This window comes from Urocampus carinirostris, chromosome 11 (genome assembly GCF_059441175.1).
Source record: "Urocampus carinirostris isolate Australia breed hairy pipefish chromosome 11, RoL_Ucar_1.0, whole genome shotgun sequence".
NCBI lineage: Eukaryota > Metazoa > Chordata > Actinopteri > Syngnathiformes > Syngnathidae > Urocampus > Urocampus carinirostris.
In genome coordinates this window covers 22,710,716-22,725,598 of record NC_142359.1, presented here as the reverse complement: position 1 = coordinate 22,725,598, position 14,883 = coordinate 22,710,716, and the positions used below count along the sequence as shown (strand labels likewise).

General features: G+C 38.5%; 2 protein-coding genes across 4 annotated transcripts; both read left to right on the top strand.

The window, feature by feature from the left end:
* The first annotated feature begins 754 nt into the window (after positions 1-754).
* Positions 755-5,412, top strand: echdc3 (enoyl CoA hydratase domain containing 3). The gene is made up of 6 exons (XM_088347431.1): positions 755-939; positions 1,135-1,256; positions 1,831-1,928; positions 2,803-3,003; positions 4,794-4,972; positions 5,053-5,412. Exons 1-6 carry the CDS (start codon positions 800-802, stop codon positions 5,204-5,206), a joined length of 894 nt encoding a protein of 297 aa, XP_088203557.1. The 5' UTR covers positions 755-799; the 3' UTR covers positions 5,207-5,412.
* A 2,840-nt stretch (positions 5,413-8,252) lies between these two features.
* On the top strand, positions 8,253-14,628 carry atp5f1c (ATP synthase F1 subunit gamma). Of its 3 annotated transcripts, XM_088347055.1 has the most exons (10): positions 8,253-8,362; positions 8,829-8,863; positions 9,784-9,915; positions 9,996-10,203; positions 10,281-10,424; positions 12,562-12,626; positions 12,702-12,857; positions 14,150-14,246; positions 14,348-14,366; positions 14,512-14,628. In XM_088347055.1, exons 1-9 carry the CDS (start codon positions 8,283-8,285, stop codon positions 14,352-14,354), a joined length of 924 nt encoding a protein of 307 aa, XP_088203181.1. In that variant the 5' UTR covers positions 8,253-8,282; the 3' UTR covers positions 14,355-14,366; positions 14,512-14,628. The 3 variants fall into 3 exon arrangements, with proteins under 3 accessions (XP_088203181.1, XP_088203182.1, XP_088203183.1); XM_088347056.1 differs by lacking the exon at positions 14,348-14,366; XM_088347057.1 differs by lacking the exons at positions 14,348-14,366; positions 14,512-14,628 and having other exon boundaries at positions 14,150-14,250.
* Positions 14,629-14,883: the final 255 nt, after the last annotated feature.

The following is a 14,883-nucleotide window of genomic DNA, read 5'->3' as shown; positions in this document are numbered from 1 at the left end:
TCCTGCACACCAAACGATTGCCCCAGGTGTCTTCATTTTGGCAATCATGACAGAAACAAAGACCAAACCGGAAATGGAAATAACTAATGCAAGGAACAAAGTAACAAACAAATAAAGGGTCACAAAACAAATAATATGTGCAAACCACATCAAACCTGAAAATATCTAAATCTGAAACAAAGGCCGAAATAGTCATCTAAAGACTCCACGCAGTGTGCTGTCCCAGCAGTCACATTTTGATTAATTAGGGACAGGAGTGTGGAGATTGGGCTCGGGTTTATTATTTGCTAATAAGGGGGATTGTGTTCATAACATAAGAGGATGTTGACAGGGATGGCCTTGTCTTATGTATAAAGTAAATACACATTTCTCACCCTTTGAGTAGTGAGTAGTATTTATATCATTCAAATCAAAATTGTCTTTTTTTAATGAATTGTTATTTTTTATCACTAAGAGGCGCTGAATACTATGTGATGTACCTTTAAGAAATCCCAATAGATTTTTCTGAAAAATCACCGCATAAACGCCTTCCAAAATAATATTCTCGAATGTTTGACGTCTGCATAGTGATGCATCTGAGAAAAAAAAAAGTGAAACAAAAAAAACGTTCTCTTAAACATCTCTGGCTGTCTAATTTTTACTTTTTTGTTATTTGACATAAATAACATAGATTAATTAAATACAAAAACAGCACTAAAAAGAATAATAATTTATTTAAAAAAATAGTTGCGTACGTGACGTCACTGATAAGCGACGTCGAACCAGGAAGTGTCAAACTGTTGTTTTGATCGAGTCAAATATGTCCGCAGCCTTTTGCACCATGCTGCGCAGCAGCTCAAAATGTTTGAGCAGGTCACACCTCCATGCTAGATATCGGCTCTTTTCTGAGAGAACGGAACCAGGACCTCTCACTTTGCGCAGACAAGACAACGGTATCAGGTAAGGAACTCGCTTAAAAGTAGTTCAAATAGTTTGATTGCATATCCCTGCAGTGAACTTTGATTCTGCAATCATTGCACAGGCGATTTCAGTTTTGGACGTCTGTTGTGCAGAGTCCTTGTCGTTTTGAACTTCTTATTTGTGTCTCGTTGTTTTACGTGAAATCTTTAAACTTGGATTTCTAAATACTTACAGAAGAATATTACTGAACAATCCCAAAAAGAGGAATGCTCTGTCTCTGTCCATGCTGGAGTCTCTTCGAGAGGACATCCTGACCGATGTGGACAGCCAAGATCTAAGAGTCATCATCATTTCAGGTAGACTGGAATAACAGAAGTGGGTTAAGTGTATTTTTTTTAGTTTAATGTTGGAGATATTAAAAATAATATTAAAAAATATAAAATTAACTTAAAGTGAGTTGAAGAGCTTCTCATAAAATAATTGTGTTTTGTTGCCGTCCTGCAGCATTGATAACAAACTTAGCAAGATTTTACTCATTACTTTTAATAGATTACGTACACAAACACACCGTAATGCACCGGAGCCTCCACAGACTCTGCCCTTTTGCTGCAATTGACACTAGCTGGGTGAAAAAGTGGGGTAGGGGGAGAGAGCGGTGCTAGGAATCAAATGGACTGAACGATTTCAAGGCGGTGGAGTATTTCCGATGCAGCGTTATTCACATCTTTGTTTCGTTTTACTTTTTAAAAAAAAAAATTATCTCGCGTTTTTCATCATATTTAAGCCTATCCTGTCCATTAGGAAGGAAAATAGAGTTAAAATGCTATGATTTTGGGGGGTGCTTGGGTTGAATTTTGGGATGCTTGAGCACCCCCCAAAACGAGATGGTCACGCTCATGATTTATAAAAACACCATTTCCTGTATTTTAGCTGAAGGTCCTGTGTTTTCTTCCGGGCACGACTTGAAGGAGCTAACGTCAGCCAAGGGCCGAGAGTATCACACGCGTGTGTTTCACACATGTTCACAGGTTAGTCACTCAACTGCTTTGTCATATTCAGTGGCCCCTCTACGGAATAGATTCCTTTGGGGCTAGTATTTAGAATGTTTCATCTCAAACAAATTCTCCCTAGAAGAAATAACTGAAAACCAATTAATTCGTTCTCAGAGTCCCCAAATTAACTAAGTTAACCCGAAATAGCTCTAAAGCACAACTTCCTGATCACTAAAAACACATTCAAATAGTATTTGAACACGAAAATACAGTAATAAGATGATAATAAAATTACTTTAAAGCCCCATGAATGAGCAAGGTAAGTGATGCTTACCCAGCAGATGGGTTTAGGTTGCAAGAGGTACCTGGAACAAGACCGGGGTCAACCGGCATGGGTTGGTAGTGGCGGCAGCTGGTTGCAAACCTTCTTCATGGGGTCACCTCGATGTTGGTCCCAATAAATAACACAACACAAAAGCATAGGGTCAGGTCTTTATGGTGGAAGGAGTTGATGAACTTTGGTATCAATCTGAATGCAAGTTAATAGAAGGTATTAAAATTTATGCTTTGGAATGTTACTATTGTTGAATAATCTACCCCCCTCCCCAGTGAGTTAGTTTACGCTAAACACAGCACAAAGAATTTAGCCGCTAAAAAAGTTTTTATTATGTATTAAATAACAACGGATTAACAATTTATTTGTACAGGAACAGAAACATGTTTACATTTTTAGTTGCAACCTGTTGCTTTCTGTAGGGTGAGCTTTTTCCATGTGTTTATGTAAATTTGTGTTGCTGCCACAGTAGTGGTTCACTTTTAAAGTTTTGCCCCCAATACCTCTCGTATCTTAAATGTAGAGGGGCCACTATATTTTTTTCTCTATTTGTTTACTTAATTATAACCTGACCAGGTGATGACTCTGATTCAAGAAATCCCTGTCCCCGTCATTGCCATGGTGAACGGCGTTGCCACGGCGGCGGGATGCCAGCTTGTGGCCAGCTGCGATGTGGCTGTGGCGTCTGACAAGTCTACTTTTGCCACCCCGGGTGTCAACGTGGGGCTCTTCTGCTCCACGCCGGCTGTAGCTCTCGGTCGAGCCGTGCCCAGGAAGGTGCCAACACCCTAATATTATTAAAAACTGTTCATGGGTTGTCTGTGGTGTGTGCACTCATCCCTCTCCAGGTCGTTTTTTTGGGTTGGGGGTTTGATCCCCACATGAAAAACAGTACCGCTTTCCATGATTACTAGTAGCAGGAGAAGCCTTCTGATCTGACTCAGCAGCATCTTTAGCTTGTGGTTACCATTGTTGGTGCAGTGTCCTCTCTGATACACAAATCTTTTGTAGTCATTGATACTGAATGTTGATACTCCTGCAAACAAATTACTGATTTTTTCAGGAAAACCTTTTCTTAATACTGTATTCAATCAATGCCAATATACTATTTATTTAACTTAATATTTTTTATTGTTAAATTTCCTCTAAAAGGCAGCCGATGTCATTATCGGGTAACATTGCTAGTACTGATAACTCAAAATTGATACTTGTATTTTAATTTACACGATAACTGATAAAAATATCAAAAAAGAAAAAGAAAATGAATTAACTGTGGGTGATGCACTTTTTTAGGCTTTCTGTAATAAAACTTTGACTTTGACTTTTCAGTTTCATATTTGAGCCAAACTAAGAACTAATTTACAGGCAATAAGATAAAATATTTCTTAAATACGTAAAAAATGTAAGTGAAGATGCATTTCCATGTGTGTGTATGTTTCTGCGCAAGTAAGTGATGAGTGTTCATTAACATGGCTAAACGAGACTTGATGGTGCAGCACCATCTTTTGATTGATTAGGAAAATAATAGGGTAACATAAACCACAGTTTGTATCTTAAAATGTCGAATCACAATACAATTTTACTAAGTTACATAATTAAATTAAAGAATTACAATAAAACTAAGTTACTACATTACTTATCTCTTAATAAAATAACAAAGCTCATTGCTCATACACTACTGTTCAAAAATTTGGGGTTACGCAGACAATTTAATATTTTTCCATGAAAAAGTCACACTTTTAGTTGTCAAATGAGTTTTCTAATGTCTGTGTTTTTTGCTCATACTAATCCATTCCTTTATTTGGCCAATTCTCGCATATCTTTGAGTCACGTCTTCACTGCTGGTTTTCAAACCCATATTTCACAGTAACTATTTAACTAAACTGCTAGTTGAGGACCTGTAAGGCGCCTATTCCTCAAACTACACATTCTAATGTACTTGTTTTTACAAGCCTTCTACTTCCTTTTCTACTCTGGCTAGAGCCTGTTTGTGCTAGTATCTGAAGGGAGTAATACACACCGTTGTAGGAAAAGTGTAGGAGAATTTCCATTTCTTGGCAAGTTTTCACAATAGCCTTCATTTCTTAGAACAAGAATAGACTGTTGAGTTTCACTTGAAAGTTCTGTTTCTCTGGCCATTTTGGAAGTTAATCACACCAACAAATGTGATGTTCTAGATACTCGAGTGACTCAGAGTAAGACTCGTTTTACAGCTAAACTGTTTTAATTGTCCTAAAACATTTGTGCACAGGGCTTTTCTAATCATTTATTAGCCTTCTAATGCAATTAGCAAAGACAATGTACTATTAGAACACTGAAGTGCTAGTTGTTGGAAATGGGCCTCTTTCCAACTATGTGAATCTTGCATTAAAATACAGACATACGCAGCTAAAATAGTCATTAACCAACTTACTAATGTATGAGGTGTATTTCTGATTAGTTTAACGATATCTTTATTACAAAAAAACAAAAAACATGTTTTTTTTTTCCATAAAGACATTTCGAAGTAACCCCGACTTAAGGACTGAATTCGACCTCTTTTTGTTGTTCCTGCAATAATTTTCCAGGTTGCCATGGAAATGCTCTTCACGGGCACTCCCATCTCAGCCCAAGACGCTTTATTGCATGGTCTGCTTAGTAAAGTAGTTCCGGAAGAGCAACTGGAAGCAGAAACATTAGCTATCGCACAGCGTGTGTGTCAAGCCAGCCGACCTGTGGTGGCCCTCGGCAAGGCCACCTTCCAGAGGTTTGGCCATGACTCTATATGACAATGTCGGCATCTTTAATTTGCTGATCTAAAGTCTATTATTTCTTTCTTCCTCTAAGACAAATGTCTCAAGGTCGAGATGCAGCGTACACCACAGCCTCCAAGGTGATGGTGGATAACCTTGCTCTACCAGACGGCCAAGAAGGAATACGAGCCTTCATCGAAAAACGCAAGCCAGTGTGGAGCCATCAAGCTGGAATCGTTCATGACTAATGAGTGCTACTTTTTTCTGATTGGATTCCTCAAACAATCCAGAATCTCCGGTCGTGCCTTTAAAGAGAGAAATTGTGAAGACTCTGAATTTTACAATGGACTCCAAATGTTCGGAGGTTGCGTAATGGCAGGTTCATTGTGAGGCTATAATGGCAATGTATTACTAATGTAAATAAAGGGTTTACGATTGAGGACATCCGCACTGACTTAAGAGGGTACAGTGTATTATTTGAGGTTTTCTTCAAACATTGAAAGTAAAATATTTGTGTTAACGATGCCCAACTGAGTTCAAAGAGCCACCGTTTCCCCACTGCATATCTGCTTTAAGCAAAACTGTGGGCAGAACACATTGAGTAGGAGGAATGGGGGGGTTAGAGGTGGGGTGGAGAGTAACTTCCTGCTTGTCCCAACGTTTTTCTTCTGTTTCTATTGGTTTGAGCCTGGGTCAGAACTCTTGTTTGAGCCGAGCTCGACGGAAAATCCGCCCCTTTTAAAGCGGAAGCGTCATAATTTAACGCTTCACTCATAATTTCAACACTGAAGTCACATTAAATGGGCAAGAACACAATTCTGTCAAAGCATTTTAGTCACAAAGTAGTTGATTTTATTTATTGATTTCTGATTTTTGTCAGTATATATTTTAAATGACACTTAGGGATTTGTTGCCTGGGCCTGAGGAGGGCTGATTGTAATATCAAAAGAAGGAGAGGAAGAGCGAGAAGATGCTGCTTCTGCAGTGTTTTACCCATGTACTGATTTTGTTTGACATTTGCACAGAATTCAAACTCAAGCTGCTGCAATGGAATTTTATTTGTTATCAAAAATCTGTTGTTTTATTTTATTGCACTCTTTTTGTCTCAATATGCATGTTCATTTTTTTTTTTTTTCAAATCCTCAAAATGAAAATGAGATTTTTTTTAACTGCATTTCTTTCTTGTATCAAAGCAATAAAACACTGTAATTTGTTATTATTGTAACGACGTTAAACTTGAGGAGTTATCTTAAAATAGAGTAGTCACGTGGTGCATCATGCTCCACAAGATGGACTGCATTATATGTAGTCATTTTGATAGTAAGCCAATATAACTAAGAGGAATACACACAGGATGTGTTGCAATCATTATAAGGCTTATAAAGCTTTTAATTTCTCGTGGCTCTTTTTCAACATTTTGGGACACTGACCCATGTGGTAGAGTAACATGGAAATAGTGAAGTGAGAAAACGCCAAATTCAAGTTACAGTCCTAACCCCAAAACAAATGCCAAGAAATATTAAAGTTTTGGAGAGGACGTCGTTATATACGCAGAGAGGAGATACGGCAAAAAGGGAACGCTCTTTATTGCATTTGAGACACGTTCATGATTCCCCTCTCGTTCCAAAAACACTCCATCCGTCTTTCTACATCAGCCTTTATACTGTGTTCAAAACAATTCATGATTGTCGCCTGCCCTGGCTCGCTCAGCATAACAGCTTGTGACTTCCTGCAATAACATCTTCCCATGACTTCCGCCAGATGTCTAAACACAATAGACTATTGTCAGCTCCAAGACTGTTTGTTCAAGTTAATTCCCGGTTAAACTACCCTTATCATTAGTTAGATTCTACTTTCTACAATATTAGAAGAGTTATTTCGGGTGCATCTAAGAAATGACTTACATGCACTTGACTGCAATCATGACACAAGCCAGGAGTTAGCAGCGTGTAAAAAAAGTTCTAAATTCCATACAGCTTCTTTAAATGTCGGCATTTTATATTACTGTGTGACGTTTGATGGTTTGATCAAATCTATGAAATAATAATAATGACAGAGCCTGTGTCTCATATTAATATACCACATCTCCTTCCCGCAGTTCCTTTTTACTCTTTTTATCATAGCTAATGGTGTCAAGGTGCAAGCAAAGTCCTCATGTAACAATGTCACAAAATTCTGCAAACGAGGATTCGAACGTATTTAACTTTGGCACAAAGAGAGAGAGATGGGAAGGATTGCTTCCGCTCTGTGCATAGCTCCACCAATCCCGACTACTCACCCAATCAATTTGCTCTGTGTGCTCTGCTGGTGTTTTGGGATGTTAACAGGTTTTTTTTAACGTGGATATTTATCATTAAGTATCCCAACAGTAAACCTGGATTATCCAACAAGCTTTCATATTAAGGATTTTTTTAGCGATGTACAGTCAAAACGGGGTTTGTTGGTGTGATACTTTGACTGTAAACTGTAGTTAAAAATCTACCCTATATATAATGTACCGTTATGTAAATCTGTGTACATTTGACTCTGTGTACACCACAATAGGATTTACACATGTAACAATACAGGTAATAATTATATGCCATCAATATTGTCCCTGAGCCATACTCACGAAAAGAACCATATAGGCCTATGGCTCGCGAGCCAAAGGTTCCTGACCCCTTGTGTAGTCCAACTGAAAATGAGTGCTACAATGCACAAAAAAAAATAGAAACTACCGAAACTCAAATTGACCAAACTGCACCCTTTTTCCTCTATGTTTCTGCTCGTCCTTTCACAATGTTTTTGTTTTTGGGGGTTACCTGTAGCAGCAGGATGGCTGAAATATCTCCCCCTTGGCGAACTGCATGTGATGTAAAATAATTATAAATTTGTCAACCTTATGAATATTTCTAAATGCATGTTTGTTTGATAGTTCACGTACTCTGCCTGCATTCAAATCTCGTTTGACACCCCCCCCCCTTACCACTAGGAGCCGCTAAATAATGCAAAATTTGTAATCAATGATAAAACCTTGTATCATTTAATATTGGGTATTTTTCTGGGACTGCCAATACCAAGTGTTTCCATAGTGTAGTGCACATTCGCTTAAAACGCCAAAGCTCTCAGGTTCGAGTTATCCTGGAGAAGAATGGACGCTGCCAAGTTGTATTTGCCAAAAACACACCAAAGGAAATGGTGCCCCTACGATCCTAGTGATATTTTCATTGAGAGGTGTGAAAAGTTTGAAAACTATTGGATGTCGGAAGCCGAACGCTCATTTTTATCCGATTTTTTTCGAGTCCTTAAAGGCATCACCCTCCACGCATATCCGTCAATGTGCGCATGCGCATTGCTGCTCGTCTGACCTTCATCCGACTAACCATGTTCGCCAGGACCAGCGCCTTGGTGTTCTCCCCACAATGGTAACACAAAATGCAAGAGTCTACAGTTAGAACTTGCAATTCTGTTATAATAGGCTTTGCTCTGCATTTCCTGATTTTAGTTACATTTCACGAGGGATTTTTTTCAGTGGAAATAAAGTTTTTATCCGTTTAAGGAGGCGCTAACTAGGAGGCCTCTGCTAATGAATGACAGTGGCTAGGTGCAAGGTTGCTAATGCTAAACAAGTCGAGGACATTGTAATACGATAAAATCAATTTTACAACTGGCATACGCATTCATCATTTACTAAGCTGATTTTCTCACTATCTCCACTAATTTAACTCCGCTAGAAGTTGTTTTCTTGCAGCCTCGTAGCACAGAGTGTGTATCTCTTGTCAAAGCAAAATTGACACAATAATGAGACTCGGATCTTGTCTTCGTGTACTTTTACATGGTTTGTTATGCACAAGTTGAATTAAATGGATTCGTCTGTGTTCGTTTTCACAGTGGGCAGATCAGGAACATGGCTACCTTGAAGGACAGTAAGTTCATTTATTTTATCCTCGCGAAATTAAAGTTATATTTTCTTTTTTGCACCTTTGATTTCAATAAATGAACGTATTCTTTATTTTCAAACCGTTATTGTTCAAAACAATCTTTGCATACTTCTCTAGATTACTCTACTTTTAAATGCAAGGTTATATGCATGTTTACAAACACTTAATTTTCTAAATGGTGTTTATGAACAAATTATAGCTTGAATGACAATGGCATGTACTTAGGTTAATCTTACATCAAGAGTTGTTTTAGGTTCGGGAACAGCATATTAAAATGAATGTAAAAGTGAAATAATCATATTTTGACAATGGGCCTGATTAACTATTCTTGGATTTTGTCAAACAGTACATATAACACTTTTATCAATGTAAATTTGTGTCAAATCTGCTAGTTGATGAAGTGATTTTTTATGCATTTCAAATGATAACAAACTTGGGCATCAATGGGTAGGGATGGGTCAGTAAACAAGTAACCATTCAGGATTAAATTGTCAATATTAAAGACACTGAACATTGTTTGAAACAAAGTTTAATATGGAACTCCAGGATTAAAATGTAAGATAAAAATGAAAATAAGCCTTTTCACAGTCTTGCACGCTTGTTGATTGTGGTGATGGCCCCGGGGGAGAAGTTGTCTCTGAGCATGTTGGTCCTTGTTTTAAGATAACTGCTAGAAAGAAGCAGGTAGAGAAAGGTGTTGCTCAGGGTGATAGGAGTCATCTTAATGTTGTTGATTCTGCTCTGATAACACAAACTGGCAATGTTCTCCAGACTGGGCCAACGATTTTCTCGGCTGGGTTGATGACTATTGTTTTTTTTTGACTGCTGCGGTGCTCTAGACTACCACACCGTGATGCTTTGTGGATGTCAATACTAAACAAAGTTGCTTTTCTACTTGTGTGTAGTCACCATCCGCTTGAAGTCGATCAAGAACATCCAGAAGATCACCAAATCCATGAAGATGGTGGCCGCCGCTAAATATGCTCGGGCTGAGAGGCAGCTGAAGCCCGCCCGGGTCTACGGGACGGGAGCCCTCTGTACGTAACATCCAACTTCGTCATTTCCTGGGTTTAGGTTTAAACTGAGCAAGCATCGACTCTTCACATTTGTCCCTCAGCTCTGTATGAGAAGGCGGAGATCAAGGCGCCCGAGGAAAAAGCGGCCAAGCACCTGATCATTGGTGTGACGTCTGACCGTGGTCTGTGTGGCGCCATCCACTCGGGCGTTGCCAAGACTATCAAGAATGAGATCGCTAACTTGACGGGCACCGGCAAGGAGGTGATGGTGGTCAACGTAGGTGACAAACTGAGAGGATTGCTGCATAAGTACGTACTGCTGGATTCAGGTGATACTTATCGCTCCTGAGTGCAAATGTTTTTACGTGCTTGTCGCCCCAACCCAGAACTCATGGCAAGCACATCATTCTCAACTGTAAGGAGATTGGCCGCAAGCCCCCTACTTTTGGAGACGCGTCTGTCATAGCCACGGAGCTGATAAACTCCGGCTACGAGTTTGACCAGGGCGCCGTCATCTACAATCACTTCAGGTTGGCAACAATTTGGCCTTATTCTGTCCTATGCAGATTGCAGAAACTGGGGCGAAATGTTCCTGTAAAGACAAAAAGTCAAGTGACATTGAAATAATTTTGTGCTGACATAAATGCTTCCATTGCAAAGGTGATTATTTTTCTTTGATTAGGTAAAGATCCTAAATTTTGACTCGATATTTTTCTGTTCAGATCATGCAAAACTGAGTTTTCAAAATCTAGCGCTGGATATTGTTGGTAATCTCCTGAAATTTCAAATCACAAGACGTCAAATAGATTTTAGTTTGCAATTGTTTTGTTATTTGATTCATATCACTTCAATCTTATATACTGTTAATCTTTAGCGTTGTATAATGTTTTTTTCAGCCTTATACTCATACTGTTGTACATAAAAACCCCTCTGTGATTTTGTTTCCCCCGTAATGAATACATTTAAGCAAAATGCAACCTATACATCTCAAAACAATACCGTATAGAATTACTCACCCGCTCCCCTCTTGCGCCAACGAGCCAGCTGAGTGAAAATCCTCCATAAAGTAAAAGACACAAAGAACAATGACAGGTGGATGATAAGAAAAACGAGTCTGCGAGAGAGAAGCCCCGTTCCTCCCTTCTCACGAATAAAATGAAAATTCGGTTTTACTTTGGGCTCAGTCCCTCAAATCTAGATAAATTGGTGGCTTGGGCTGTGCCGGGCTTTAATCCCTTAACGTTCTCACAGTTGATAATTAGATATGTGTCTGTACAATGTCACCAATCACATAAATACGTCATGTCACAGATAATTGAAAAGCTTATACTCTTGGGATTCAAGATATCATTTTAAAATGCACTCTGAATCTGAATCTGAATCTGAATCTGAATCACAGAAACATCACTATCAACCTGAAAGAAGATACCCCAAAACTATAAAGCTGTGATGGCTCACCCAAAATTTCCCAAGGAAGTGAGCTGATGAGTTGTAATTCTGCAAAAGTGAGCCATTCCATTCAGGACCCTTCGTGTAAAATATTTACTCCAGAACACATAATAATGCTGACCAATAAAAGGAATCCGCCTCAAAGCATTTTGGCATTGTTGGACGTTCATTGTTGTAATCCGTTCGTCTTGCCACACAATTTATGTTTACAATAAAACAGACTCGTAAATTTATTTTGAATACAGCTGTTAGCCTCCAACCGTTTGATTTACACCACTTTGCCAATAGCAGGCTTTTTTTCACGGTCGAATTCCTCATTAGCCAATAAGGGCTTGTTTGACCAGTAGTAACTGGTTTAAATGATGATTGACACATTGGTTGTCCAATGACATCCTGAACAGAACGTTGCACTGATATTCACTGTGTATTCAAAGTAGACCCCAAAATCGTAGTGCGCAACGCCTCTCGTGATCAATTTTTGCGCACAACTATTACACGCAAGTGTGCAAAATCATTGATTAACTTTTGAAAAGAGAAGTCAAACATTTACAACTCTTTCAAAATGTCAAAAAAATTGTCCAAAGTAAAATACACAACTTTAAGTGCTGTTAACTGGTTGTCTCCAAATGGCAACTTTTGGAAACTCCTTGACCTACCATTAGAAAAATGCGTAAATTTAAATCTTGAGTTTTTCAGATTATGATCAAATTTGACAATATCCCAGATAAGGCCTCTACCTGTTTTCCAGCTAAGATGCCCAGGCTACACTCATCTGCAGACATTTGATTGCAAAAAGTTACTCTGTTTTGGTAGCATTTGCAGTGATTATTAATATCTTGGCCTTTCAAATTGGAAAACAATAGCTTTAGATTTGGTGTACAGTAAATTTACCCAAAACATGCAATATACAAACACATTATGCCAATAGATTATTTTTTTAAACTCGCATGAAAGATGTAAACTGGATTTAATACGGATTTAAAATTAACCTTTTTTTAACAGCGTAATACTGACATTTCTCTTGCATCTTTTTGCCAACGTAATGTCCATTATTCTTTCAATAGTTTAGCGTTTTTTGCCGGAATTAGCATTAATGTTATGGTATACAACTGCTCCACTCTGTGGCACAACGCGGTGCTACATTAAATGTGCGCTGCTCTAAATTGTGACTTGAAAACCGGCACTGTTTTAAACGCGATATACGCTCACCTCCTGCAGGTCCGTCATCTCCTACAAGACTGCCCAGAAGCCGCTCTACTCTAATGATGTAGTCGCCAACGCAGGTGAGGTCCTTTTCTGGTTGCCTTTTTAGTTTTGTAAAACACGGCCATTCTAAAAGCGTTTGCCGGTACCCGCAGAGACCTTGGCCGTGTACGACGATATCGATGCTGACGTGCTCAGGAGCTATCAGGAGTTTGCAATGGTCAACATAATTTACCTGGCGCTGCGCGAGTCCTCCACCAGTGAGCAGAGCGCCAGGATGACCGCCATGGACAGCGCCAGCAAGAACGCTTGTAAGATAAACAAAATAAGAAACCGAACGTGTGACAGTACAAAAGGATTTGTTGTACAAGTACTATGGCAACTCCTCAAAATGCTGCCTTTTTCTGTTCATCTATATCAGGGGTCTTAAACTCAATTTACATGTTGATGTATACCCAAAAAAAGCGCTGATTGAACTATTCAACAGACCTGAAATATATTAAATTAATTCTGTGCTAATTGATACCTAAAATTAATATGAAAACCAATTAGTAGTATATGAATCCAACATCTGCATGAGTTGCAGTTATTGCCTCCTATTGGTCAAAAATTTCCACTATTTCTATTTATTTAAATGGTAAGAAAAAATACTAGAACTATCACAAGTGTATTTTTAAAATTGATCATAGATCGTTAAATGTGTTTTTATTTGACAACCACAGCCTCACATTGTCCGTCATCTTGCTGCTAGGGGTACAACAAAAACAAAACCTAGCCTTTTCTTTCTTGCTTCGTTGCTCTTATTTTTTTTTTTTCATTCTTTTTCTGTTTTTTCCCCGTTTTTTTTTGTCTTATTTCGCTTCTTACCTAATTTATTATTTTTTTGTCTTCTTTCTTCCTTCCCTTTTTATCTTTTAACTTTTTTTTTTTTTTTTAATTTTTTTTTTTTTTTTCCCTCCCTTCTCCTTAAAAGTAATAAGGTTTTTATTTTGGTCTCTTTGAGTCTCCATAGTTTGTATTCTATTTTGTGCTTTGCAGCCTTAGTTTTAGCCGTGAAATAATACACACTTATGCCTTTTAACTCTTATATTAAGGTGGGGGCCTCAAACTATCATCCTGAGGGCCACGGGTTTAAGACCCCTGCTCTATATGTTTTGAATTAAGATGCTGGTCCAGGGGTAAGATCTTAAAGGTATTTTGACAGGGGTTAGGCCTAAAATGTCAATCATTATGTTCGGGTTGGCCTGGGCTACTCTCTTGCAGACTTTTTTTAAAAATTATTCACCCGTCATTGTTCTTCTTTGCTTCTCTTTGCTTTTCTTTCGCTCTCAAATAATCACTGCAAGTGAAAGTCAATTATGCATACTTCAGAGTCTTACCCTTCAAAAGAAACCATATTTATAAACTGTTCAAGAAGGGCATTCAATTTACATTGGCTACATCTTGGACTGGCATTTCGGGTGAATTTTACAGGAATGTTACGGGCTTGGGTCGGGGTAGATTTTTTTTAGACCTGATCTTTAAATCTCCGCTGGTCCAAACAATGACTTTGTTTTCCCTATTTTTTTCCTTCCCCTGTTCGATAAACAACCTGCTCCTGCAGCCGAGATGATTGACAAACTCACCCTGACCTTCAACCGCACCCGACAGGCCGTCATCACCAAGGAACTCATTGAGATCATCTCTGGAGCCGCTGCTCTGTAAGTTGCCGTCTTCATCATTGTCTCAATCGATCATTTTCCAAACCTTCTAATTATTTGACGCGCCTTTGCACGGATCTGCTGCGTTTAACTGAATTCAGGAATTGAGCCTTGCGGGAGGTAACTTTGTAGGAGTTAGAAGCACATGTAGATCTGGGTTGAATGTGTTTGGATTTGTTTAGCTTGTGCCTTAAACCACCTTTACCCTGTTTTTCCCCTAAATGCTATTAATTGTATTTGATTTTTTTGGTTCATTTTCTGGCAGGTAAGCGACCAAGTGAGACAAGACGGACGTTCCAATGTAACACAGACGAGTCCCGCGACGTTTATGCTTGTTTGTAAAATATATGCAGAGATTAAAGCTCTTACTCTATCTGCTCAAGCTGCTTTTTTCCTCCATTTGTGCAAGAATGATGAGTCACCTCCTTTTTATCTAATGAATTCAGTACTAGCTGTGAAATGAATTACATTGACTGGAAATAATTTGAAGGGACAGTATGTGTTATTTAGTGCCGCCTAATGGTAAAAAAAGTCATTAAAAAATAGAGATTTGTTGGAATAGTAAGCAAAAATACATGTAAATGTCTCTTAATCTACAAATATTTTAAATAATAAATTTTGTATTATACATAACATG